General features: G+C 48.8%; 2 protein-coding genes and 2 long non-coding RNA genes across 40 annotated transcripts in view; 1 reads left to right on the forward strand and 3 right to left on the reverse strand.

Annotated features, from left to right (window-relative positions):
• Positions 1-4,706, reverse strand: part of KDM4A (lysine demethylase 4A) — a 41,323-nt gene extending 36,617 nt beyond the window's left edge. Inside the window, exons 1-3 of one of the 4 annotated variants that reach the window (XM_070609907.1) lie at positions 4,537-4,706; positions 2,041-2,217; positions 877-1,052 (exon numbers count right to left, since the gene is read on the reverse strand). In XM_070609907.1, coding sequence (XP_070466008.1) covers positions 877-1,052; positions 2,041-2,178 — 314 coding nt within the window. In that variant the 5' untranslated portion in view covers positions 2,179-2,217; positions 4,537-4,706. Of the gene's footprint in view, positions 1-876; positions 1,053-2,040; positions 2,218-4,240; positions 4,364-4,536 lie in introns of those variants that run through there. The other 3 variants (XM_070609908.1, XM_070609905.1, XM_070609909.1) reach the window with 3 other exon arrangements.
• Positions 4,707-4,736: 30 nt separating this feature from the next.
• On the forward strand, positions 4,737-17,218 carry LOC103557418 (uncharacterized). Of its 3 annotated transcripts, none has more exons than XR_011537404.1 (4): positions 4,770-4,944; positions 13,648-13,814; positions 13,925-14,083; positions 16,986-17,218. It is a non-coding gene; the product is annotated as an uncharacterized lncRNA (long non-coding RNA). The 3 variants fall into 3 exon arrangements; XR_011537405.1 differs by having other exon boundaries at positions 4,797-4,944; positions 13,989-14,083; XR_546466.2 differs by lacking the exon at positions 13,925-14,083 and having other exon boundaries at positions 4,737-4,944.
• Positions 8,071-12,624, reverse strand: LOC139081914 (uncharacterized). Its single transcript, XR_011537406.1, has 2 exons — positions 11,158-12,624; positions 8,071-8,399 (listed from the first exon to the last, which is right to left on the reverse strand). It is a non-coding gene; the product is annotated as an uncharacterized lncRNA (long non-coding RNA).
• A 3,969-nt stretch (positions 17,219-21,187) lies between the features above and the next one.
• Positions 21,188-27,603, reverse strand: part of PTPRF (protein tyrosine phosphatase receptor type F) — an 86,781-nt gene continuing 80,365 nt past the window's right edge. For all 32 annotated transcript variants that reach the window (XM_070609876.1, XM_070609878.1, XM_070609904.1 and 29 more), the window contains 11 exons: positions 26,928-27,051; positions 26,579-26,754; positions 25,774-25,893; positions 25,302-25,456; positions 24,935-25,220; positions 24,654-24,832; positions 24,313-24,439; positions 23,973-24,098; positions 23,570-23,724; positions 23,346-23,481; positions 21,188-22,900 (listed from right to left, as the gene is read on the reverse strand). In XM_070609876.1, coding sequence (XP_070465977.1) covers positions 22,832-22,900; positions 23,346-23,481; positions 23,570-23,724; positions 23,973-24,098; positions 24,313-24,439; positions 24,654-24,832; positions 24,935-25,220; positions 25,302-25,456; positions 25,774-25,893; positions 26,579-26,754; positions 26,928-27,051 — 1,653 coding nt within the window. In that variant the 3' untranslated portion in view covers positions 21,188-22,831. The remainder of the gene's footprint in view (positions 22,901-23,345; positions 23,482-23,569; positions 23,725-23,972; positions 24,099-24,312; positions 24,440-24,653; positions 24,833-24,934; positions 25,221-25,301; positions 25,457-25,773; positions 25,894-26,578; positions 26,755-26,927; positions 27,052-27,603) is intronic.

The raw sequence follows: 27,603 nt of genomic DNA on the forward strand, positions 1-27,603 counted from the left end.
TACCATGGGAGGGGAGAAGATCCAAGGAAGGGGATTAAGGAAGAGCAGTGGGAGGCGAAGGAGAGAAACACAAAATTCATGCTCCTCAAACCTGAGGTCAAATGACAGCTGAGTACTAAACACAGCAGAGAGAAACAACTGAAAACAGCAGGACTAAACAAAGACAGACATTTCTAACAGAGACAAGAACGTACAGATGAGGAAGAATGGAGTGATGCAAAATAGCACCCAGCCTGGCAGCTTGTTTACATTTTGTTAATGTCAAAAAGGAAATGAAAGGGCTGGCCCTGTGGCCTAGTGGGTTCAGTTTGGTGCCCTCCGCTTCAGTGGCTCAGATCCCCAGCATGGACCTACAGTGCTTGTCAGCCATGCTGTGGCACTGACCCACATAGAAAGTAGAGGAAAGGTGGCACAGATGTTAGCTCAGGGCTAATCTTCCACAGCAAAAAAACAAAACAAAACAAAAAGGAAATGAGACAGCAGCTTGATGGGTACTGAGGAGTCTGTGCATGATTAAAGACAGAGATTAAACTACTAAGGCCACTTTTGATAATCAAGTGGTATCAATACATCTGGCAAAAGCTCCTTTTGAACCAGCTCCACCTTTCTCTTTTGCAACTTACCAGAGTCAGAAAATGATTCTACTTTTGATGAAGAACAATGAGATTACTTTATGTAAGAATATGGACAAGTTTAGACTGTGACACAGTACTGAGAGGAGAAAATGAAAATAGAAAGGTCAGAAAGGGAGACAGAAGCTAGAGCTAGGAATCTGCTCTTTAGTAGCACAGCGGCAGTCCTGGAGACAGCTGTGAAGATGAGATGGCAGGTACTAGATGCCATGGCAGATAAAGGAAGCAATGTGTTTTCACTCACTTATCACTATTGGCTATCTTGCGGAACTCTCGAACAGTCATGGCTTTCTTCTGTATGTTGTATTGAGTAAAGAGGCCAGACTGCCCAGTCACCAGCTGTTGGATGGGGGCAGGAATGACCAGATCATCAATATCATCATAGGATGTTCGTGGCTTCCACTCCTTTGGAGGAACAACCTGTAGGAAATACAAGAAACAAAGAGACAGATCAGAAACCTGGCAAGCTGAGCAGTGTCCAGAAGTGTGTAGGCAACTATCCAACCTCAAAGTCAATTTTACCAAAGTTACTTGATTTAACCACGCTCACCAAACACAGCAAGTCACACTGTCATGCTAACTCTGATCCAGTTCTGCCACCAACCAGCTGCCTAGCTGCAAGGACCTAAGGTAAGTCATGCTTGTTCTCAGCCTCAGTATCTTTTTTTTAATGTTTTATTTTATTTTATTATTTTATTTTATTTTATCTTTTTTGAGCAAGATTAGCCCTGAGCTAACATCTGCCGTCAATCCTCCTCTTTTTGCTGAGGAAGACTGGCCCTGAGCTCACATCCGTGCCCATCTTCCTCCACTTTATATGTGGGATGCCTGCCTGCCACAGCATGGCTTGCCAAGTGGTGCCATGTCTGCACCCGGGATCCGAACCGGCAAACCCTGGGTTGCCGAAGCAGCACACGCGCGCACTTAACCGCTGTGCCACCAGGCCAGCCCTCAGCCTCAGTATCTTATCTGGGCACCAACAAAGGAGGTTGAAGAGTGTATTATCTCTCAGTCTAACAGGAAGTCCACATGGGAAGCCAACTTACTATCAGAGTGCTGGCCGATACTGAAAGGAGAATAAGAGAAGCTGGATGGCGTAAGCACTCGGTGACAGACAAAAACACTAAAACCCCCATCCCCACCATGAGGATGGAAGCACCCAGCAGCTGACCCTGAGACACTGGCTCTTTACCTTCCTTTTAAAGATTCCAAGCAGCTCTCCTCCTACCTAAATGAGAGATGCTTCAGATGTTAACGAAAGGAATTAACTTGCAAATAGGACAGCATACAATCAACTCATCACCCTGCCTGGCTCTCAGTAAAAGTCAGTTCTCCCAGCCTTCATTTAGGAAAAGCCTTACTGCAGCCCTCTGCCACAACAGCCATGTGGAACAACCCCACCCCTCACCTTGGCCAGCCCAGCCCGATGAGCTCCTTGGGATTCAATGTAGGCAATGTATCGGCTGAAATTCCGGAACTCCTCCATGGTTGGATAAAAAGTCATTATTCGAGCGCTGGGATTCAGCGTTTCAGATTCAGAAGCCATTTTCCCTCCTTTCTGAGGTCACTTTGGTCAGACGGGAATCTGAAAAAAATACATTAAGAGTGTAAAATTATATAAAACGTAATTAAAATTAAATGCTGGGAATGTCAATGCTGAAAATAGTAAAAGCTGATGTAGAAATTCTGAAGAAGCATTAAGTTCTCATACCTGGAATCTGCCTCTAGATAAGCCATTTAAATGAACAAGAAACACAGATAGGAAAGCTTCTGTTTCAAAGAACCTGATGGCTGAAAATCCCATATATTCAAATCTCATTTAATTGGAGATACAGTTTCAGCCAAAAAAGAGAAAATGTAATTATTCAGTTGTTGGTCCTAACAACACAGCTGCCCCGCCCGCCCACATTTGACCCTTATCTTTTCAAGTTACTCCCTTATTCACACCTTGCTAATTGCTTCTCAGAGTATTAAACATAATATGCTACAACCAGATTTGAAAAGCAACCTATGACTCCCTTCTAGGGCACAGCTTTAAAACAGGATTGTAGATTCCTAAGAGATCTAAAGAAATCTGACTACAAGATTACATAGTTTAAGGGTTAAAAAGTACTCTGATATCAGTAGCATGAGCTACAATTTTTAAAACTTTAAAGTGAAATTGTTCTCACAGCTAAACCAAAAGGGAGTTTCAGCAGTACTTCATGAAGTCAAGCCAGCGACGAGTTCAACTGCACTGTACCCAGAACTCAAAGGACAAAATTTAAACAGGCCATAAACTGGCAATACAGGGCAAACTTCATAACTGACTGGAGAGGTGAAATAAATACTTTGTTTTTAGATGAGGCCTTCAGCTAAGTGGGTGCATCCCCATTGCTGGCTAACACAACAGAATATTTCAATAGTCTTATTTTCAATAAGAACCAAGCACACCACTTAAAAGGAGCCAGTTTAGAAGCAAAAACTGTATGCCCTTTCCTCTACTGAACACCCCAATCTGGGCCCCAAAGCCATGCCAGTTCACCTCCAAGAGTCCCCAAGAAAGAAGCAGAGCTCAGAGGAGAGGAAACTGCCTCCAACCTACCAGCAACCTAGTTAACAGATTGGGAAGACAGCATGGAGCAAAACCGTCTAAGGCAGGAAAGAAGACAACCCCACTATCTGGATCTCTCAGGCTTCCACTTCACCTAAAATAAAGTGTGATCCTGGCCAGGCGCTTTTCATGCACCTTGCCAAAACTTTGCATGGCAGGTATACTGTTATCTCTGTTTTACATACCAGGAAATTTGCCCTCAGTCGTGGTCGCGTAATGCACTGCTCGCACTGCTTCCATTACACGATGCTGCCTACATCATAATCTCTACCTAGCCTAAATCCTTTGGAAGGGCAGACCCAAGTGTGGGGGAATCTGAAGCTTACTCAATTTTGAGGACCCTCTTTTTTAAAAAAAGAATACAAAGTATCTTACTTTCACAAATTTTACAAAAACATATAATCAGATGAACACAGTGTTAGGGCCCACCCCTGGGCCTTGGAAGCCCCTAATGGGGCTTCATTTGCCTCTGGCCTTATTCATTTTTGTATGCCTAGAACCTAGAACAATGCTCGGCACAAAGAAGGCACTCAGTAACTGTTGAATAACAGACTGCCTCGTCCTCACCTCAGTTGCTCATTCCCTTTCTTCAACCCTAGGATTCCCTTCCCCCAATCTATTCCCTGGGGAAAGCTCCTGTTCCCGGACACCTTCCTTCCCCCATCCAGCAACAAAGCCTAGTGGTTTAAGAGCACCAGCTCCGGAGTCAAAACAACTCTGAATACAGATCCGGTCTCTGCCATTTATGAACTGTGTGACCTTGGCTGTGTGAGTTGCCTGAGTCTCAGTTTCTCCACCTGTAATATGGGGATCCCGACCTCCCTGCACTGCAGGGTTACTGTGATTAACTCAGATGATGCAAGCGAAACGCTAAGCACCAGGCCCGGTACTTAACTACTCAATAAAGGTAGCTGTTGCTAACAACCCCTTCAAGCTCCCACCCCCTCCCCTCGCAGCCCTCCCGCGGGCATCTCTCCCACGGTAGCCCCGCGCTCCCAAGGTCCCCAGACCTCACCGCTTCCAGGTCCGGCCCCTCCCGGCCCCGCCGCCTAGGCGAGTGGGGCCCGACCGCAGGAAGAAGAAAATAAGGCCCAGTAGACCCGCCCCCCTTCCCGTCGTCTATTGGCCATAAGAGATTGGAAAGGACCAATCTCAGGACCCATTTTAGAAGCCCCTGCTCCCGCTGGCTAAGAACCATGCCTATCACTCACCGTTGAACGCTCCCCCCTCCGCCCCTCCCCCACCGGAGCTCACGGTCACGGCCACAAGCAGCAACAAACCTAAAGGATTGCAAAACCCTATGGTTCTCACCTAAAGCCCGCCGTCCCGGCAGGGTTAAGGCCAGGCTTCCGCTGTCGCCACTAGCCGCTCCTACTGCTCTCCCAGCCGGCTAAGGGTAAAGCTCCGCCTCTTCTAAAGTCGGCCTCTGCGCAGCCGCACAGCGCCCACAGAGTCAACCAATCCGAGGGCCGCTCTCAGCCCTCAAGAGCCAATGAGCACGCGCTGCAGCCGCCCCAAAGTCCGGGCACATCAATCTTCTCAGCCTATGAGCGCCGGCTCGGGCTGTTGCCAGGAGGAAATGCTGTACCACTCGGGACCGCGGCCACTCAGCATCTCGACTGGATCACGGAGGTGGCCAATCATAAGCGGGCTTCTGGCTGCCCATAGCTAATCAGGATTGAAAGAGGCGAGTGCCTGGAAATGGGACGATCGGCAAGGGTAAGGGCGATGAGGTTATTGCAGGAGGTTTCTAACGAAAGGGTGGGGCTGTCTTTTTGGAGTGAGTAGGGCCCTTGCCCGGGACTATCTCGGTTTTTAAAACTAAAAGTCCTGTGCCTTGGGAACCCCCTCATTTGCCTGCAAACAGGGACATTTCTTGAAAGAAGCAGTTCCTGAAGGGGAAGGAGCTCCGAGGGTCATTAGGACAGGTCCTGAGGGGGGATGTCCTTGGGGTCATTAAACAGCAGTTCCTCAGTGAGCAGGGATTTAGGGGTCATTAGGAGCAGCTCTTGGGGCGGGGGGAGGAGATCCTGGGAGTCATTAGACGCACTTCTGGAGGGTGAGGGGGTTCCTAGAAGTCATTAGGAGCTGTTCCTGAGGGGTAGTGAGTCGCCTTAAGGAACTCCCCGATTATCAAGAGTGATGGGGAAGGAGGCGTACAGGACACTCTGATAGATCAAATAGAAAAGTAGAGTATCCACAACCAGAGTCATAAAAAGTGTACAAAATTACTCATAGATGAGTAATGGTGGAGTTCACTGGAAGGAGTTATGGAGTCAGATATGTGTTCAAAACCAGTTGCTCCTCTGAGCCTGGGTTTTCCCGTCAGTAAAATGGAAAAGATAATACCTGCTTTGCAGGAACTTTGTGAAGATGAGAGTTAATATATGTTTGCAAAAAGGACGGTATTACATAGAACGGTATGGACGTAGACCAATCAGGATTTATCCCCTGGGGATGGGTACACGCTTCCCCCCTGGCCTCCCAAAAAGCAGATTTCTGTTTCAAAAAAGACGAGGGAATGACCGTTGGGTAGGCAACCAGTAGTCTTTCACAATAATTAGAAGGTTTTTGTCTCTTGACCTAGTAAGGTAATATATAGGTAATAGATTATATTGAGTAGCTCACAAAATTGCTATGAATCTGGACAATTCAACTTGCAGGATACACAACAAGGAAAACCACTTCAAATCATGCCATAGAATTCATTCACCGCTGTTCTTGCTGCTGCCACCAAGCACAAGATGCTGCAGCTTGCCTCACAACTGGGCGGTCCTGGACATGGATACAGTTACCAGCATGGCTGTCAGTGCCACTAGGCCATGAATTTGATCTTGCTACATTTCCTATTGCTGCCAAAGAGACTTTTCCAAGATAGCTGCTACTTTGTATCACTAGCTTTCAATTGGTGTGTGCATTTCACAGTGGAGTCTAGATGGAGTTCTCTTGATACCCTCCCATTTCTCTGACCAGTTTATCTCAGTCACCTTTTTTAACTCATCTTTCCTTTCCCACCTCTTAAAGGTTGATATTGGAAGCAAAACTAATTTATGGTGAAAGAAGTCAAAGTTGTGTTACTTTTGGGTAGGGGACAGAGAATGCCGGGAGGCGGAGGCAGCGTAAGGACTGCTTCTGGGGTGTGGGTAATGTTCTCTTTCTTACTCTGGATGGTGGTTATTACACTGGTGTGTTCACATTGTAAAAATTCATTGAGCATGTGAGTTGTGCATAACATTTATTGTATATGATACCTTAATTTTTAAAATTAAATTATGAATTAATTTTTTTAATTTAAATTTGAAAAAAAAAAGAAAGAAAGAAAAACATGTTGATGTCCTAATGGCTCTCTGTCCTTTCCCCTCTTCTCCCATTCTACAAACTCTCCTTAGGTGTTTCTGGTTTCACAACCTACTAGCAGTATGACTCATGGCAACTTACTTAATTTCTCTAATCCACGGTTATAACTAAAATTGGAATAGTACTTCCCCTTCTTGGTTGTAAGAATTGAATGAGATAATGCAGGCAGAGCACTTAGAAGCTGAACTGGCATGTAATGAGTGCTCGGTAAATGTTAGCTGTGCTGAGGGAGGAGGAGGAAGAGGACGGCGGCGGTGGTAGTAATGATCCAAAGCACTTCGCATAAAGCCTGAAACAGGAGCTCAGTATACTTAGGCTCTTAGACTTCACTCACATGCACACACTGATGCTGCCCATTCTGTATACTCCAGAACAGTCTTCTCCCCTGAGTTCAGATCCATACATCCTCCTATCTCTGGCTCCCTCCCTGTGGATGTCCTCCAAGTACCTAAAACTCATATCCCCAATAAAAAGCTAATCTTTTTGCCCCACAAGTGAACTCCACCTCCCAGGTTTCCTATCTCACTTAGTGAGGCAGCCATCCACCCAATCGCCTAAGCCAGAAACCAGTAGGCAACTAGGGGCTCCGTGAGGCAGCCCATCACCTCACCCCATACGGAGTTCCACGAAGTAAGCGTTTGACAAGTGCATAGGTTTGTTTACATGTCCATCTTCCTCCACTAGACAAAAGTTTCTTAAGAGTATCACTTTGGTCTTATTGGTAGTATCATTTAAAAATGTGTTCCACTGCCAGAAATAGAAAACCCTAGCAACTGTGGCTGAAACAACTATAAGGTTATTTTTCTCACTTAAGAATTCTGAAGGGGAGCATTTATTAGCATTGGCTCAGTGCTCAACAAAGGCCCCAAAGATACAGGCTTCTTCCATCTTTCTCCATCATACTTCACAACCTGGGTTTGGCCCTTGGTTGTAAGGTGATTGCAGCAGCTCCAGACATCATGTCCACATTCATGGGGATGGGGAGGAAAGGGACAGTATCAGCAGCACCTTTTCCTCCTATCAGACCCAGCCAAAAGTCACCCAGAATCTGCCCACCTGCGGTAACGAGTGGAACAGTCTTTTCCCTGCCCTCCTGATGTTTACAATCTAGTGAGGGAGACGGGCGTGAAACGAGTGCTCACGTAAACAAATAAAATCACAAAAGTTGTGCTTGCTATGGAGGAAAACAAACCAGGGGAGAACAACTTTTAGATGGACTTTACTAGCAATGGAGGCAGGATTTGGACATAAAACTGTTGTCATGGCATAAAGTCCATGCCGTGCTCCTAGCTTGAGGACGCTTCCCTGGAGCTTCCCTTTCGCCAGCTCCCAGCACAAGGCCTAGCACATAGTAAACATTACATGAGTAATAATAATGCCAATGTTATTAGCTTAAAAAGTTAACTATATTCGTTGAGCACTTATGATGTCCAAACCCTATGCTCAGTGCTTTATACACACAAAAATTTTTTACCTTGTCATTAACACTTTTCTTTTTAGAAACACAACTTTATTGAGATATAATTTATATACCATAAAATCTGCCCAGTTCAAGGGTATAATTTAATGATTTTTAAAAATATTTACTGGGGCCAGCCCGGTGGTGCCGTGGTTAAGTGTGCGTGTTCTGCTTTGGCGGCCCGGGGTTCGCTGGTTCGGATCCCAGGTGCGGACATGGCACCACTTGTCAGGCCATGTTGTGGCAGGCGTCCCACATAGAAAGTAGAGGAAGATGGGCATGGATGTTAGCTCAGGGCCAGTCTTCCTCAGCAAAAAGACGGGGATTGGCAGCAGATATTAGCTCAGGGCTAATCTTCCTAAAAAAAAAAAAAAAATTTACCAAGTCATGTAACCATCACCCAATCCATTTTTAGAACTCTTCCTTCACTTCAATAAAATCTACCACTGTAATAAAATCCCTCGTGCCCAGTTGCAATCACTCTGTCCCCACTCCCAGCCCCAGGCAGCCATTCATCTACTTTCCATCTATACAGATCTGCCTTTTCATATAAATAGAACCATACAATATGTGGTCTTTTGTGTCTGGCTTTTTTCACTTAGCTTTTTTTTTTTTCCATGAGGAAGATTCCCCCTGAGCTAACATCTGTGCCAATCTTCCTCTGTTTTGTACGTGGGTCACTGTCACAGCATGGCCACTGACGAGTGGTGCAGGTCCATGCCTGGGAACCAAACCCAGGCTGCTGAAGTGGAGCGCACTGAACTTAACCACTAGGTCATGGAGCTGGTCCCATCACTTAGTGTAGTTCTTTTTGAGTCATCCATGTTGTAGCATTCATCGGTATTTTGTTCCTTTTTAATGTTGAATAATATCTCGTAGTATTGATTGACATTTGGCTTGTTTCCACTTTTTAGCTATTATGAATAGGGCTTCTATCAACATTTATGTGCAAGTCTTTGTGTGAATGTATGTTTTCACTTCTCTTGGGTAGATAATAAGGAGTGGAATTTCTGTGTCGTGTAGTAAATTTATGTTTATCTTTGTAAGTAACTGCCAAACTGTTTTCCAAAGTGGCTGTACCATTTTACATTCCCATCAACAATATATGAGGGTTCCCATTTCTCCTCATCCTTGCCAACATTTGTTATTGTCTATCTTTCTGATTATAGCCATTCTACTGGGTGTGAATGGTATCTCATTGGGGTTTTAATTTGCATTTCTCTAATGACTAATGATGTTGAGCATCTTTTTATATGCTTATTAGCCATTCATATATCTTCTTTGGTGAAATGTCTATTCAGATCTTTTGTCAACTTTTTAATTGGGTTGTTTGTCTTAATACTGAGCTGTAAGAGTTCTTTATATATTCTGGATACAAATCCTTTATCAGATATAGGCTTTGTAAATATTTTCTCTCATTCTGTGGCTTGTCTTTTTATTTTAATAATGTCTTTTGAAGTGCAAGAGTTTTTAATTTTGATGAAGTCTAATTTATCAATTTCTTTTATAAGTTGTGCTTTTGATGCATTGACATTAACATTTATTTATATAGTTCTGCTCTGCCTCCAAAATATATCCAGAATCCAGCACGTCCCTCCACCTCCACTGCCACCACCCTGACCCCAGCCACCATCATCTGTAGCTGGATCAGGATCATTCTCTCTGCTTCTGCCCTTGCACCCCTGTGGTCAACACAACAGACAGAGTGATTCCTTAACACTAGAAGCCTGATCGTGTTACTCCTCCTCTTAAAACCATCAGACGACTTCCCATCTCATTCTGGAGAGAAGCCAAGTCCTTATAATGGCCTCCAATCTTCCCCCAGCCCTATCCCTGTGGAACTCCTCCCCCAGCTCACCCCTCCAGTTCCCTATTCCCCCATGTCTGGTGGCTTGCTCCCCCACCTCCTTCAGGGCCTTGCTGAGATGTCACCTCCTCAAGGAAGCCTTCCCTGACCACCACTATATCCTTTATTTATTTTTCTATTGTTTAACTCTCCCCATAGAATGCCCCCTCCCTGCACACAGGGATCTGTGTCTTGTTCACCAGGATCCTCAGCACTTAGGACAGCCCTGACTTTTTTTTTGTAAAGATGATTGGCCCTGAGCTAACATCTGTGCCAATCTTCCTCTATTTTGCATGTGAGACGCCACCACAGCTTAGTGTGATGAGCTGTGTGTAGGTCTGCACCTGGGATCTGAACTTGCAAACCCCAGGCTGCCAAAGTGGAGCACGGGTACCTAACCACTACACCACTGGGCTGGCCCCAGCCCTGGCATTTTTTTTTTTCTGCTTTATTTCCCCAAACCCCCCCATACACAGTTGTATATCTTAGTTGCAGGTCCTTCTAGTTGTGGGATGTGGGACACTACCTCAACGTGGCCTGATGAGTGGTGCCATGTCCGCGCCCAGGATCCAAACCCTGGGCCACTGCAGCAGAGCACGTGAACTTAACCACTTGGCCACGGAGCCGGCCCCAGCCCTGGCAATTTTTTATGTTCACTAAATGTTTATGTTTTTTATGCTCACTAAACGTTTGTTGAGTGAACAAATGATATTCGTTCATTTCATCCTCACAATGAACTTCTGAAGAAGGCATTCTTACTGTCTCCATTTTATAAAGTGAGGAAACTGGATGTAGGGCAGTTGAGTAACTTGAAAAGCACAATGGACCTGAGGATATTTGTTGAATAAAGGAAGGAAGGATGAACTGAATGAGTAAACAGACAGGAGGGATTGTGTATACTCGTGGTGCCTTTGGCCTTCACCTCTGGGGCAGTTGCATTCCAGCCCTTGCCTGTGGGCCACTGGCTGCTGAATGGAAACATTTTTCTGTGGAGCTTTGGGAGGCTCTGGGCAAAGGGCCTGACACCAGCTGCCCAGAAAAGAAGCCGTGATCCCCAGGAACACGATGACACAGCCTGACTGCTCAGCCCAGTCCGGGGTAGGGGTGGGGGGTGGGGGGTTTCTGCAGCAGCTCAGTACGTGTAAATAGAAAGAGAATTCCGCCTTAATTCAGCCCTGCAGACAAGATCAGTTGGAAAGACCAGGGTGTTCTAGCCTGTGAAATATAAAAATATAAATATCAAAATGCTTAGAGGCAGACACATACATACCCACAAATACACCCTGGAATCCTCCGCTTAACACAAGCATAATTTTTCTTTCTAGCTGATTTCTTCTCACGCTCTGCAGAGGACGGCTCAGTGTTACAGGCAAAGGTGCAAAAAGCCTTGGTGAGCAGCAACAGCAGGCGCCCCCAGGCCACTGCGACGTCGCAGTCTGTCCTTGTTCCTTCATGTGCTCCAACTGTTCTGTTTGGGTTTTGTTTTGTTTTGAGCTCAGGCACCAAAATGTCTTCATCTCAAGGCCAAATCCCATCCATGCTTCAAGACTGGACTCAAACTCTGCCATCTGTGCAAGCTTTTATCTAAAGATGTTTTTAATAAGCACCTATCTTGTGCCTCCTCTGGGGACAGAGATGAGAACAGCTCTCCCCCTCCACTTGGATAATTATAGACACCTCAAACTCAGCAACAGCAAACTCCCATTTCTCCCCTAAACCTGCTCCTCCCGCAGCATTCCCCATCTCAGTAAAGGCACCCAGATTCATCCAGGTGTCCCAGTCACTCTCGGGTCTTCTCTCTTGCAGCCCACATCCAATCCTGTTGGCCTCACTTTTGAAACCGTATCCTGAATCCTGCACTTCTTCCTTCCCTCGTCACTACCATCCCACTCAAGCCACGTCGCCTTTCCTCTGGACCACGGCACCCACTGCCCCTTCCAGTCTGGTCTCCCAACAGCAGCAGGAGTGATCTTTCTAAAGAGCAAATCTGAATTCCCAGATCTATTGAAAACCCTTTAAAAGCTTCCTGTGCGCTCTCTGTGAATCCCAAGTCCCATGCCCTGGCCTACAGGGCCCTGACTGATTTGGTCCCTGTCCACTCTCCATCCCATCCTGCACCACTCTCGCTTGCTCTCTGGGCTCCAGCCATGCTGGCCTTCGTTCTGGTTTTCTAAAACACTGCCTGAAGGAGCCTTTACAAGAGACTGCTTCCTGGCAGGATCCCCTCTGACTCCCATGCAAGTCCAGGTCCTGCCGTCCAATGCCTCTGTCGCTGCAGCACTTTCCCTGCAGAGCATCTGGGAGGGTCTGTAATTATAACGTGTGTGAGATTTCTGTGACTGATGTCTGTTTCCCACCAGACTATGCCTCTAAGGGGAGGGACTTTGTTTTTCCACTGTTGAATCTCATCGCCTTGTACAATGCCTGGTTCATAGTAAGCACTCAATGAACATTCCTGGAATGCTGTTTGTGGAAAGAATGGATTCACGAAGCCACATGGATTGCAGTTTGTATAGTAGTTAAGCATTCAGGCTCTGGAGTTACACAGATCCAGGTTCAAATCTAGGTTCGGCTCCCTTCCTAGCTGTATGACTTATGGTGAGTTGCTTGACCTCTCTGAATCTCAGTCTTCAGCTGCAAAAGGAGATAACACAAGCTATTATACAGAGCTGTTAGGGGAATTAAATTTTAACAATGCAGGTACACTGCTTGTCACATTGAAGTGCTTAGTAATGCTAACAGGGACTTTGATAGCACATAATAGGTGTGTACCCTGTGTTTGTTGGATTTCAATCTTTAGGACCTCATAGGAACTCAGACAGGAGTAGATGCAGAGAATGCCCTGAAAATGTGCCAGGGAGGAGGCTGGACAGGGTCCTCCCTGGAAAGGGGTCTAGACACAAGGTGTCTGGGGGGAGACTGAGGAGCACCACAGTTCTGGAGTCAAAAACTTCCCCCCAGGTCAAAATCCAGTCCAGGTCCAGGGCGACCCTTATTTAAAAAATATTGTTGGGCTGGCCCGGTGGCGCAGCAGTTAAGTGTGCACAATCCGCTTCAGCGGCCCCGGGTTCGCCGGTTTGGATCCCGGGTGCAGACACGGCACCGCTTGGCAAGCCATGCTGTGGTAGGCGTCCCACATATAAAGTAGAGGAAGATGAGCACGGATGTTAACTCAGGGCCGGGCTTCCTCAGCAAAAAGAGGAGGATTGGCAGATGTTAGCTCAGGTCTGATCTTCCTCAAAAAAAAAAAAAAAAAAAAAAAAATAAAAATATATATATATATATATATATATATGTCGTTGCTTGGTAAACCTCCCTTTGAGCCCTTCCTACTATTGGTGGGGGGATGCAGGGCTCTTCTTAGTTGAGGTGGTTGGGGGATGGGAAGTCCCTCTGGGAGCTGAGTAGGGCGTGTGCTCAGGGTGGGAGCAAAAGGAAGCCCCTCCCCAGAGGAGCTGAGGGTGGAGATGCTGAGGACCCGTCTTTAGGCGGCCCGGCCACAACTTCTCCTGACAATCAGATTTACTTCTTGCCTCAGGGCCAGGTCAAACTCCTCCTCTTTCGTCCACCTAGCAAACGTTCATCGAGTCCCTCCTTTGGGCCAGCCTAGGCTGGGAGGCGAGACATAGTCCTCGCCTTCAAGAAGTTCACAGTCCAGTGGAGGAGACAGATGAATCAAACCATAATTATAATGTCAATTTGCATTTCATTTCCGCACTGCAGCCCAGATAATTTCTTTGGTATTTTTTTCTTATTTTAGTATGTGAACAGCTGAAGGAGCAAGAAGAATAATTTCAGCACAGTGCTATGGTTACTGGACCGACAACACAGCTGGATGTGAGGCTGTCTGGTCGAGGACGGGAGGAGGGGGCTGAGACCCATCTCAGGACCTGAACTTGGATGAAGTGTGCCAGGAAGGGTGTCCAGGTGGGTGCGACCACAGCATGGTGTTTTTCTTTCTTTTTTGTTTTTGTTTTTGAGGAAGATTAGCCCTGAGCTAACATCTGCCACCAATCCTCCTCTTTTTGCTGAGGAAGACTGGCCCTGAGCTAACATCCGTGCCCATCTTCCTTTACTTTATACGTGGGACACCTGCCACAGCATGGCTTGCCACGCAGTCCCATATCTGCACCCGGGATCTGAACCGGTGAACCCTAGGCTGCCGAAGCAGAACATGCGAACTTTAAGCAGAACATGTGAGTTTAACCGCTGCGCCACCAGACCGGCCCCAGTGGTATTTTTCTTCCATTGACACATTCTTATGAAAAAACTGCATGTCAGAGGTAGAGAAACTAGAAAATGTATTTAAAATAGGGAGTATCAACCACTTGGAAAATCACTGCTAACATTTTGGTGCATATCCTTGCCAGCGGCTAATTTTAATATTCACACAAATCCCTGAGGAACTGGCAAAATACAAATTCCAATTCCTTAGGTCTGGGGTGGGGCCTGAGGTTCTGTTTCTACAATGCTCCGAGGTGATGCAGACATTGACGGTCTCCAAATTCACTTGAGCAAGGCTGTAAACTACCTATGTGTGTGTCTGTATTTTGGGTTGTTCCCAACTTTTTAGTATTACGAATGATGCTGCAGTGAATCTTTGCCCATAGAATTTTCAATATTTGTCTATTTCCTTTACATAAATTCCTAAATGTGTATCGCTGGGTCAAAGGTAAAGCATATTTTAAGGCTTTTGATACATATTGCAAATATTTCTTGAAAAAGGTAAAACCAGCTTATATCCCCACTAGCAATATCTGAGTGCCCGTTTCCTCACACCATAGTAACGTGTAACTCTTGCCAATTTGATAATCAAACAGGAGTACCTCATTGTTGTTTCAATTTGCATTTCTTTGATTAATAGTGAGGCTGAGTATCTTCCATATTTTTATTGGAATTTGTGTCTCTTCTTTTGTAAATTGCCTATTTGTGTCCATGCCCCTTTGTCTATTAGGGTGTTTACTTCTATTCTTATTGATTTGAAACAAGCTTTGGATTTAACTCTGTTACAAATGTTGAGCATGGTGTGCTTAAGAAACCACAAGTCGTTTCTTTTTGAAGATTGGCACCTGAGCTAACAACTGTTGCTAATTTTTCTTTTTCTCCCCGAATCCCCCTAGTACATAGTTGTATATTTTAGTTGTGGGTCCTTCTAGTTATGGCATGTGGGACGCCGTCTCAGTGTGGCCTGATGAGCGGTGCCATGTCCGTGCCCAGGATCCCAACCGGCGAAACCCTGGGCCGCCGAAGCAGAGCATGCGAACTTAACCACTCGGGCACAGGGCCGGCCCCCAGAAACCACAAGACTTTAGATAAGGCTGGGGTAAAGAGTTCAAGGAGAGATGAGCCAAGTGTTGAAGAAGAGCATGATGGATCTCAGGTGCCAGCCTGGCGACACTGGGGAGGCTGAGAGGCTGCATGCAGCATCCTTGAGTCACATTACAGTTCTTGCTCTAGAAACCGCATGGCTGCATAGGGCAGACAGCGCTTCCTCCCTTTCAGCTTACTTTTGCTTAGCACAGCTTAGCTTTGATCTCAAATTTTAGGCTTCATTTAGACTCCAACCAGTTTTTCTTTCTTTTATGTTAACACACAGTCTTCACATTGTTGTCAGTTTTACTGAGGTACAGTAAAATCTGCAACCAGAATTGAGGGAGGGGAATTTTCCAGAAATCATCGAATGTCCAGTTGGAAGAAAAACAGAGAACGGCACACAAAAAAATTAAAAGATTATGGGAGAACAGCTGTGTCAGGTAATAAAACAAAGCCACAAAAGTTAAATGGCTAGTTTTGGCTTAGACTAGCCAGACAGATGAATGAAACAGGCTCGACACCCAGAAGTAGACTCTGTACTTAGTATAGCAACTTCACATGTGATAAAAAGGAAGCATTACAAATCAGTGCAGGGAGAAAGGGGACCTAACAATTATGTGGGGGGAAAACCCAATTTAAATACTCACATTAACCCTACACCCGAGTATTTTTAAAAATAAGAATTCCGAGAGATAGTAAACAGATGGAATCAGACTGATGGAGAAATCAGAGCTGAGAAAAACTACCGCCCAAGGTACCTGAGTCAGGGGTCATTCTTCCCAAGAGAAGCCTAGACAAGTTTTAAGCTCAGAGTCCACAAATAAAAAATCAAAGTGGACGACAGGGCAGACGTCAGAGTAATTTGGCAAAGGGACCCGTTAGCAAAGCCTCGACAGTTGCCATACCACCCTCCTCCTTCAACAACTGCTTAATACAGAACTAGACACAGTATCTTTAACCGTTTCTGGGGAAAATGTCTTTTACAAAGAAGCCCATACCAGGCAAAGTTAAAACTGAGAGTGAGTATAAAAGAAGGATATTTTCAGACATACAAGAACCAGATAGTTTATACTCCTATGTGAAAAAGTTTCACGAGGGAGTACTCCACCGAAGTAAAGAAAAAGACTAACGTGCTGTAGAAGAGCAGCTGTTGCGTGTGATCAGAAATGAAGGAAACGGGGGGCCGGCCCCGTGGCTGAGTGGTCAAGTTCTCGCGCTCTGCTGCGGCGGCCCGGGGTTTCGCTGGTTCGGATCCTGGGCGCGGACATGGCACCGTCCATCAGGCCATGTGGAGGTGGTGTCCCACATGCCACAACTAGAAGGACCCACAACTAAAAATATGCAACTATATACTCGGGGGATTTGGGGAGAAAAAGCAGGAATAAAAAGAAAAAAATCAGAAAAAGGCTTATTTGAAATTGATGCTTGAAAGATTTTTTAGAAACATACAATTAAAATGCTGTTTATTAGTTTCCAATTTTTAGAATGAAAGACTTAATTGTACTAATAGAAAATAGGATAAACCTTGACAACATGAAATAACAAAAAATGGTAGTTGGAGGAGGGAGGAGGAGGAATCAAGGAAAGCGAGCTAATTTCCTCATTTTTCAGACAGAGTAATCAATACACACTACCTGAGGTGAGAAATCAAGAAAGAGATGTTTAAATATATTGTTTAAAGTCATGAGGGGCTCCAGAAGCAGTAAAAGTAATAAGATATTTAATAAAATCCGGAGGCCCAGTGGGGAGGTCACATAAACGGACTAACTCCCTCATGTTTCCTAGAGGACTCACCAGGTGCTGTCTACCAAAATTAGAGGCAACTCACTACTTGAAGACAGGACGCTCACCACGCAAAGAACGACAATCAGAAGCTCCAGGGAAGAAAGCTGGAGCTGGGGAGGGGAGGGACGAAAGCTGAACTTTGGTATCTTTCAAGACTGTTGGAATTCTTTTCACCTATTTTATCATGTGCACCCATTTTTTCCTTAATAAAAATGTTGACAACCATTTAAAAAGCTATGGCACATCTATAACAGAAGAGTATGTAGCAGTTTAAAAAAATGAGGTCTTGGCATGGAAAGAAATCCACAATATACTTAAATGAAAAGGACTATTTGCAGGAAGATATGAATAATGCGATTCTAGTTGTATAAGAAAATAAAGTTGACATACATGTTGGTATATTCATAGGAAATGCCCAGAAGGAGAGAGATGAAATTGTTGTGACTCCCTCCAGGGAGTTGGGGGCAGGGAGAGAATGGGGACTTGAACATTTTACATTTCTCTCCTATCTGGAAGATTTTTGTTGTTTTTAAAAACAAGTATTTTTTTCTTTTTTGAGGAAGATTAGCCCTGAGCTAACATCTGCCGCCAATCCTCCTCTTTTTCTTTTTCTTTTTTTTTTTTTTTACTGAGGAAGATTGGCCCTGAGCTAACATCCATGCCCATCTTCCTCTACTTTATATGTGGGATGCCTACCACAGCATGGCCTAACAAGCGGTGCCATGTCCGCACCTGGGATCCAAACTTAACTGCTGTACCACCTGGCTTGCCCCTAAAAACAAAGTATTAATTGTACAATTTTAAAAGTTTGTCTTTTTAAAAGTTAAAGTAATATTAATTCTTTACAGAAAATTTGGAAAATTACAAAGAAAGAGATCACCGAATCTCACAACTCTTGGTGTATTTTCCTCCAAATATTTTTTTCTCGATGCATCTGACTGTTTCTAGCTTTAGGCAGGCAGCAGTGTGGAAAGAGCCCTGGAGTCAGGCAGACCTGGGAGTGACATCAACTCCACCAAATTCCAATCGGGGCCTTGAACCGGTTACTTAGGCCCTATGTACAGCCCTTCCCCATCTCAATAAATGCAACTTCATCCTTCCACTTGCTCAGGCCAAAAGTGGGGGCCAAAACCTTGACCTCTCTTCCCTTGTCCAGTCCATAAGAAAATCCTTGTAGTTCTGCCTCCAAGACATAACCAACATCTGGCCACTTCTCACCACATCTAAACTCGTGCCGAAGTCCTCCCAATGGCCCTAGGAGCCGGCCCCCAATTCCTCTTTGACCTCATCTCCCAGTACTCTCTCACCGGTTGCTCATGGTGCCACGGCCACACCAGCCTCAACACAACAGACACATCCCCGCCCGGGGCCTCTGCTCCAGCTGCTCCCTCTGCCTGGACGCTCATCTCGAAGATGTTCAGGCAAAATCCCTCACCAGCTTCAAGTCTTTCCTCAAATCCCACCTTTTCAATGAGCTTTCCTCTGACCACCCTAATTAATAATTGTGCCTGACTCCTCCTATTCTAACTCCCCTCCCTCACGCCGCTTATCACTTTCTAACAAACCATATACTGTTTATTGTTTTTCATGTGCATCATTTCCTCCTACAAGAGTATAAACACCACCAGGGCAGAAGTCTTTGCTCAGTTCATTGATGTGACTAGCACATAGCAAATGCTCCGTAAGTAATTGTTGAATAAGTGGATGAGACCTAATTTTCTCATCTATAAAATGAGCATAATAGGACCCAGGCCATACATTGTTGTGAGGATCACATGAAAAAATAGATTTCAAATTACTTGCACGGCAGGGTTACCTAACCTCATTTAGGATGGCTTCGGAAAGAAAGATTTCAGCAGAGACCTCATGAGCAGGAGTTAGCTAGCTAGAGGGGGGAAGAGAATGTTCCAGAAGAATAGCTTGTGGGACGGTATGGAGCTGAATGATGAGCTAGGCACAAAACTTAAGAGTAGACTGCGTTATGGCTGGAGGGCAGGGGTTTAGGGGCGTGGATGAGGCAGTAGACGCCGGGTCCTGCAGCCTCAGAAACCTGTGGAGTTTGGGCCAACCATGAGGGCTCGGTAGGTCTCATCAGGACAGTGACATGGCCATGTCTACCCACAGGAGAATCAGTGTGGCCACTGTGCTGACAATGGGTTGGCTGGGGCAGGGCTGGGGGCAGGCAGATGGGTAGAAGGCATAGCAGCAGTCCAGGCAAGAGAGGGTGGCCTGGGACAAGCAGGGGAAATGCTGAGAATCCAACAGGTGCACGAGGGGAGGCCCAATGGGCAGGGTTTGGAGATTAGCTGAACGTTGGGGTGAGGGAGGAAGAGATGCCCAATTGGGAAACCGGGTGGACAGGGTGCCGCACACTGTGACGGGGGGCCCTGGAGGAGAAGTAGGTTTGGAGGTGGGGAATGGGGTGACAGCGAAGGGGAGGGGGGCTGACAGTGGGCGATAGAAAGGGCAGGGACTCTGGAGCAGACACAACTGGGTGCAGGTCCCAGCTCTGGTGCTTACCTGCCACCTGCCCTGTGGTCTTGGACGAGTTAATCCACGTGAACCTCAGGCTCCTTCTCTGTGGAGGGCAGAGGCTCTGCACTGCGGGCTGCTTCGAGGCTCACTGATCACGTCCATAAAGCATGGTGTGCAGAGCCGGCCGGAGCGGTTCTGATGCTCTTGTTCCTCAAGTGACAATCTGGTATTTACCCCTCATTTGAAAATGTTTAATGACTCATTCTTTTATTTAGCAAACAATTATTCAAATTTAATGCCATCAAGGATAACGCAATGAAGGTGTTGTTTTCCTGAACAAATATGCCAGCCACTGAACCAGGTGCTGGGGGAACCAAGAAGGGCCCTGATCCCAGGCCTGGGTCACTCACAGCCCTGAGACGGCTGCCGACACTGGGGTGCAGTGAGGACCAAGATGGAGGCGGCGCAGGATGAGACAGAGGCACTCCACCTGCCAGGGACACCTGCATCCCTTTCACAACCAACTCAAACCCCTCAGCTGCTTCCAGCCTGCCTTTCTAGCCCACCGGCGCACTACCCTGGTCATACTATGCTCCTTGTAGTTTCTCATATTTGCTGGTCTCATGCTTCCAAGCCTTTGTACAACTTGCTCTCTCCATCAGAAATGCTTTTCCCACCTTTTTAAAGATTTTATTTTTTTCCTTTTTCTCCTCAAAGCCCCCTGGTACACAGTTGTATATTCTTCGTTGTGAGTCCTTCTAGTTGTGGCATGTGGGACGCTGCCTCAGTGTGGTTTAATGAGCAGTGCCACGTCCGTGCCCAGGATTTGAACTAAGGAAACACTGGGCCGCCTACAGTGGCGTGAACTTAACCACTCGGCCACAGGGCCAGCCCCTTCCCACCTTTTTAAACTAACTACTACTCACCTTATGAAACACTCAGAATCCAGCTTGTGTCACCTCCTCCAGGAAGCCTTCCCTGACCCCGCCATGGGGTCAGGTGCTGCCTCAGTGCACCCACAGCACCTCTGTGTTGGGCTTGTCAAGACACTCTACAGTCTGATAATTGGTGATTTATGTATTTCTCTTCCCCACTTGTCCTGGGTCTCGTTTATCGCTGTGTCCCCAGAAGTTCCAAGGTTTGACAACCTGGGAGGACTTGTCTGATTACAAGTGGAGAGGCCACAGGGCTCAACAAGCCAAGGTTGCTGTGTGTCCAGGGGCAAGGTGACCACAGTGTCCAGTATCTACACTGCAAGAATTACAAGAGTCCTCAGCAACCAATTTCTACATTGTCACGGCCGCCACTGCCACAGTGCCAGACCTCTCCTTACAGCAGGAGAGGAGAGGGAGGTGGTGATGGGAGACGGGGAGTGTGGCTCCTGGAGGGGGAGTCCCAGTAGCTCCTGACAAGGTGACCCAGAACATCCTAAGGGTGAGGAGAGGCAAAGGGTATACTCTCAGCCCAGGGAGCTGGGTCCCATGTGGGGTGCTCTTTACGCGCTCTGGTGGCTCAGGCCTGGCCCTTGGTGACTCAGTCTTTAGGGTCTATAACTGCTTCTTTTTAAAAATGGGTACCATGGCAGGAGCCCGTCTTGTCACAAACACTCCAGATGGCCTCACTGTCTGCTTAGGAGCAGGAAGTCTCCAGAACCTGCCCCAAAGTACTGACTGACAGAGCCCAGAGCCCAGATTCTGGTTCCAGAAAGAGCTGAGACAGAGGCCCGGTTTGTAAGAAATCTGATTATTCAAATTTATTACCATCAAGAATTATGCAATGATGCTGTAGTTTTCTTAACAAATAGAAAACAGACTGTGTACAACAGTGAACTCTACAGCACTAGCATCCACAAGGTAAAAATGAATGTCTCGGCCAACATTACCAACCCTGGATCGCTGATCTTCACTGAGCCTAGCTAGATCTGGGGACGTGGGCTCCACATCCCTCAGCTAACACCTCTATGCACCCTTCCCCGCCCCTACTTACCTATCTAGATAGTGCTGCCCAGAGGAAGAGGCCCTCTCCCTGCCCCTCAGCAAGCTGACGTAATAAGGATTGATTATAGTACCATTGAGAGGAGTCCAGTAGTCTTGCCACATTGGTTTATGAGGGCATCTTGAAGGAGTGGAAAAGAGCAATTCTCAGGGGCTTTGAAACAGCTGCAAACCAGGGAGGGAAAATCATCTGGCCCCTGCTCCGAGGACAGACATGTGCTCCCAGGCCCACTGGCCTGGACCTGAAGGGCCAGCCGCGCCCCTGCTTGGCCCTGAGGTGTGTGGGGCGTGGCACACACTCTGCCCTGTGCCAATCGCCTTGGCCATGCAGCCAGACCCACAGCCTACCAACACCATGCCATACCGCAATGCTGGGGGCAAAAGCGATGCCCCGTGGGCCCAGAAGTCAGCCCTGCGGCTCCCTGGGAACCCAGGTGCACAGAGCCACCTCCCCTCCTGGGGGTTGAAGCAGAGGCCAGGGGATGATTCATTTTTTTTCTCGGGTTTTTTTTTTTTGATTTTTTTGTTTGTTTGTTTGTGTTTTTTGTCTTTGCTTTTTTTAACCTTTGCAAACACGATGGTGATGAGGAATGCCTTGCCAGGCTCCCCTAGACACGTCTGTGGTTCTGGGCTGTGAATGTTGCACATACACGGAACAGACGACTGGGGATGAGTGTCTCCTCACTCCTCCCCACCCACCACTGTCTGTGGGGCCTAAAATAAGGCTCTTAAGGAAAAACAAAACGAAGCTTACAAAAAAAAAAAATCGTGTTTCCCTGCATTTGGCTGAAACAGGATCTTGTCTGAAGCGCTGGGAGAGCCGCTGGCTCGGTGAGGCCTCCGCACAGGCTGGCGGCCCCAGCTCCACACACGAGGGCGTGTTCGTCCTTCAGCAGTAAGTCATACAGAAAAAGGATCCAGGGTGAACTCAAAAAAGGAAAACTACACCCCAACCCCCACAGCGGCCCACTCTGCAGTTAAGGATTTGCAAAAAGAAAAATCAGAGGGAAGAGGCTAGAATCTCTCTGTCTACCCCACTTAATGTATAAAAAGGGAGGCTTTGCCCCCATCCCCACCCCATGAGAAGAAGCATGAGAACTGCGGCAGCGGAACAGAGAGCTCGAAGCAGGCTCCGGGGGGCCCGATGGACACAGACGGGCCATGGCGCCTGCCTGCCGGGCCACCCACTCGCCAGGGGGGTTCTGGGCTCTCCGTTTGGTGTGGCAATGTTCCTGAAACGCTGTGATCCCAGTGGGCTGTGCTCTGCCAGCAACAGCATCCGTGCAGGAGGGCTGGACGATGGTTGGTATGGCTCAGAGGAGCTGGGTCCCCTCCGGAGCCCCCAAGCAGGGGCGGCGGAGGAGAGGGGAGCGGTAGTTACGTTGCATAGTGGTCAAAGCTGCCGAGGTACTCCAAGGCCGCGCGGTAGCACAGCTGGTACTGGTCCTGCCAGGACAGGGGGGTGGTCAGCGTGGGTGGTGCCAGCAGACACCCCCGACACACTGCCAAGGGCACTCACACTGTGGCCGGTGGACCATGGGGTTAGCCTCTGCTGGCCAGGAGCCGGTGCTAGACCTACACATCTGTCCCAGGCAGTGCCCAGAGAGCCTGAAAGAACCTCTGAAGGTTCATTTCTCTCCCTTCCCCACTGCCCTACATCAACTTGCCTTCCCCCTGTGACCCCAGTCTGCTCCTAGACCCCATAAGAACTGCCATGTCTAACCCTAGCCAGGAGCCAGGTACACCCCTGGTGCTCAGTGCAAAGCTGCTGAGTGAGGAGTACATCCCGCTCATCCTACCCCGGCGCCCCAGGCAGAGCAGCAATGGTAAACGTCGGTGATGTGTGCCTGTGAAGAGCCAGGCCTATGCACCGGCCAGCTGGCCTGCGTACCTCTGTCTGCACCATGGCCGGGCGCTGTGTCCGCAAGGTCTTCACGGTCTGGAACATGTCAACCACGCCCTCGTAGCGCATCCGCTCCAGGACGATGCTCAGAGTGATGAACACTCCGGTGCGGCCCACACCGGCACTGCTCAGGGACAGCACCGGGTCAGGGGTCCTGCCCACCAGGCCCACAGACCCCTGCCCACCCCAGCCCTCCATGGGGTCAGCCCCACCTGCAGTGCACTGTGATGGGTCCGTCCTGTCCAAACTGCTCCTTGGTCTTGTGCACCTGCCCAATGAAGTCGATGAAGCCCTCGCCTGTCTTGGGCACGCCCTGCTCCGGCCAGTCTGTGAACTGGAACTGCCGGATCGTTCTCGACTGCCCATCCTGGGTAAGTTGCGCAGGTGACAGGGTTAGTGCCTGTGCCCCAGGCTGCAGCCCCACCAGGGCAGGTGGGTAGTATAATGACACAGCCACCCCGGGAGATGTGCTCGCGCCCCCACACCTGCACCCCAACCTCAGATTCCTGCAGCTTGAGCTAGGGCACCATGCAGGCAGCTCCCATCCCACATGCGCTCAGGCAGTGTTACAGACCGCTTTCATGCAAACAGACATACTTCCCTGTCCACACTCACCCGGGCATCCGTGACCTTGAACTCACGCAGGATATACTGGGGCATGTTGTATTCAGCCATCGGGTCAACAACAAAGTACTGGTAGCGAGCAGAGCGCTCTGCTGGCCAGTACTGGTGGCATTTCTCCTGTGGACAAAGGGCCCACCGACAAGATCAGGTGGGGAGGACTGGGCGAGAGGAGCTCCAGGTTTCAGAGGATTCTGGGGCAGGTGACTTCAGGTGGTGATAACAGGGGTCTGAGGCTATGCTGATGAGAGGCCAGGTGTGAAAGGAGAGAACAGTGAAGGGGTGGCTGAGGTGCTCCCAGGTGTGAGATGGGCCCTGGGCAGGGGGCGCTCACCCTGCCCATCTCCCGAAGCCTGGTCAGCATGACGATGATGGTGGAGTTGTGCTCCCATAGCATGCGCCAGAAGTCCTCGGTGCTCTCTGCCAGAGGCCCTTGTGTGGCTATGTAGGCTTTCTGCTGTCTGGGGTGGACATAAGACTGGACATGTTGGAGGTGCTGCTGCCCCTATGGTCTCCCCAAGACTGCCTAGTCCCTTGGGGCCTTGCTCAGATCACCCTTCCTCCAGGAAGTCCACTCTGGTCTTCTGGGCTAGCCCTACTCTGTTGCGCCCCCAACCAGCCAGGTGGAGGCCTAGGTACCCACAGGGCGTGGTAGACGGTCACAAGTGTGCTGACCTATAGCCATCCAGGAAGCTGGCGTTGATGTAATCAGAGCCCTCTACACCACGGATGGGTTGCAGACACACTCGGGTCAATTCATAGGGCATGATGTTCACCAGGCGGTTCTTAAACTTGTTGCAGGGCAGGTTGGCGCTGATGAAGCGGGATGTGTGGGCCTTGGAGCTGGCCAGCAACTAGCAAGAGGGAGGGGCTGGTCAAGCCTGGCTTCCTGGGGAGATCATCCCCCTGACCTAGTCCAGGCCCCTGGAGCCAGATAGGCCTACCCCTGACCCCACCTTGAACTCGAGCTCCATGGCGGTCACACTCTCCCCAGGAGGCACTTGGCCCAGCTTCTGGATGTGGGCGTAGAGGTTGCGGGCGGGCACCTCTGTGTGACCACACGTGGCGGCCTCCAGCAGCGCCTCGTGGATGAACACATACTGGTCTTCTGTCTGCACCATGTAGTTCCGCTGCGATCGCATGCACGTCACATGGCCATAGATGTCAACTGTCTTCTCGTGCTTCATCCGCTCCAGCATGGCATCAATAACGATGAAGCAGCCCGTGCGGCCCACGCCCGCACTGCAGGACACGGGCTCAGCTCGGGGCAGAGATCCACCCCACCTCCCACCCCACCCCTGGAGAGACGCTGTACCCCCTCACCTGCAGTGCACCACCATGGGCCCTGCATCTAGAGGGTTGCAGGCCTTGACCCGCCGCAGGAAGGCCAGGATCGGGGTCGGGTACTCGGGAACCCCATGGTCTGGCCAGGCCATGAACTGGAACTGGCGCAGCTCCCGCTTCTCACTGGAGCCACTCTGGAGAAAAGCAGGGACAGACGGTGTGACTAGGAGTCTGCCTACTATAGACTCAGGGCAGAATGACCCGCCACTGAGGCCAGACCCATCACTCTTTCATGGAACTCAGAAACCACATGGGGCAGCCTAAAGGAGCTCAAGGCACTGTTCCCATTCATTCCACACATGCCACCAGCCGTCACTGCATTCATACACCTGCGAGACCCTGACCGCCACACCGAGTTCCGGGCTCACCCACCCACAGCACATCATGCTCAGACCAGACCACTGTCCTTATAGGGCCCAGAGTGGGGACAAGCACTGGGGTGGGGCCATACCCTGTGGAGCGCGAAGGTGCGCACAGTATACGTGGCCAGCTCCACTGTGTCCAGCAGGGTCACCTGAATGAGGCCGTAGGTCTCAGTGCCACGGGCTGGCCAGTACTGATCACACTTCACCTGCAGAGGGACAAGCAGGGAAGGGTGCAAGGGTGTTTGGAGGGGCCCAGAGTTCAGACAGGCAGGGGCCCTGGGGCAGAAGCAGAGTGGAAGGTCTTAGCCTACCTGGCTGATAGCCCCTCCAGCCCGGAGCTCTCAGACCCATTGTGCTACCCCCTCACCAAGCCACATCAGGTTCTCATGCTGGAACTGAAAATTATTTATTCATGACCGGATCACACCAGGCACATTTTCTGCCAAATTTACCCATAACGTTTATGCGCCATTTTCAAGCTCTGTAAATTTCATGTTCCAGTCAATGCTTTGCAGGCAAAAGCAGATAACAGCAGCTCTTTCCACTAATTAACTTAGGAGATGTGTTAAAGCCCCAGGAACACTAGCATCTGGGGAACATGTGAACATCCCGGGAACATGCCAGCAACTAGAGAACATATTAACAGTCCTGGAAAATGACAGCATCTGGAGCAACATATTAACACCCTAGGAACCCACTAGCGTCTGGGGAACATGCCACATCCCAGGAACACCCAGCAGCTGGGAACACGATTTAACACCCCAGGAAAACAAGAGTACTTGGGGATCCCTTGAGAAGCTTCTTCCCACAGGGACAGAAAAGGTGATTGAAGTCACCTCGTGGCTGAGTAATTCCCACCCCACCTCCTGGCAGGGCCCTGCACAGTCCTACCCGGGACTTCTCCTCCAGCCGCGTCATCATGACCACAGTGGCCGTGCGCTGTTCCCACACCATCCGCCAGAAATCGCCCATGGTCTCCGGCAGTGGGCCTTGTGTGGCAATGTAGGCATTCTGCTTGCGGTAGCCATCGATGTAGTTGGCATTAATGTAGTCACTCCCCGGGACACCTATGGACAGGAAGGGACATGGGGGCGGATTATCCCAGGGCCCCCAGCCCAGCCCACCATAACTCGGTTCACCCCTGGGATGTATGGGTCTCTTCTGTAGGAGAAAAACGTCACCCCAGCCAGCAAGGAAGAGGAAAGCAAGGGGCTTGGAGGGGGCTCCGCCCTTGGCTCACCATCGATGGAGGTGAGGATGACTCGAGAGTGGTCGTAGGCAATGACATTTGCATAACGGTTCTTGGGCTTGTTCACCTCCAGGTTTGAGTTCTCCCACGTGAACTGCTGACCAGGGTCAATGGACTGCAAGGAATGGAGAAGGCACGGGGAGTGGGGTAAGAGCTGAGGTTTACCTACCGTCCCCAAGAGGGACCCAGCCTTACCAGGTGGTGCCCACATCCTGCCTTCACTCTGAGACCACAGGCAGCCCTTGTATCCCATGGTGCCAGCTAAGGGTGAGCACCAGCTCCCCCAGCCATGGAGCTCAGAGGCTGCCACATCCCCTGTCAGGAGGGCGATGGACCAAAGATGCCTCTGACTATGATACCAAATCCTCTTGCCCAGTAGAGTGGTCAGGGCTAAGGTGGGGGTGGGGGAAAGTCCCTCAAGCCCTAGACCCAACTAATGAAATGAGTGCAGAACAAGATGAAGCAATGGCAGCCAGCTGTGCAGCACCTGACACTGCCAAGGGCTCTGGACATCTGCCACACCACCCTGTCCAGCTCTCCTCCTACCTCTCTGGCTGCTCCTTCTGTCTCCTCTCCTTCCACCAGCCATTCCCATAGGCAGGACACAGCACTCCTTCAGGGTTCATTCCCAGGCCCTCTTGGCACTCTACAACCTTTCCTAGGGGAC

The sequence above is a fragment of the Equus przewalskii genome, chromosome 2 (assembly GCF_037783145.1).
Source record: "Equus przewalskii isolate Varuska chromosome 2, EquPr2, whole genome shotgun sequence".
Classification (NCBI taxonomy): Eukaryota; Metazoa; Chordata; class Mammalia; order Perissodactyla; family Equidae; genus Equus; species Equus przewalskii.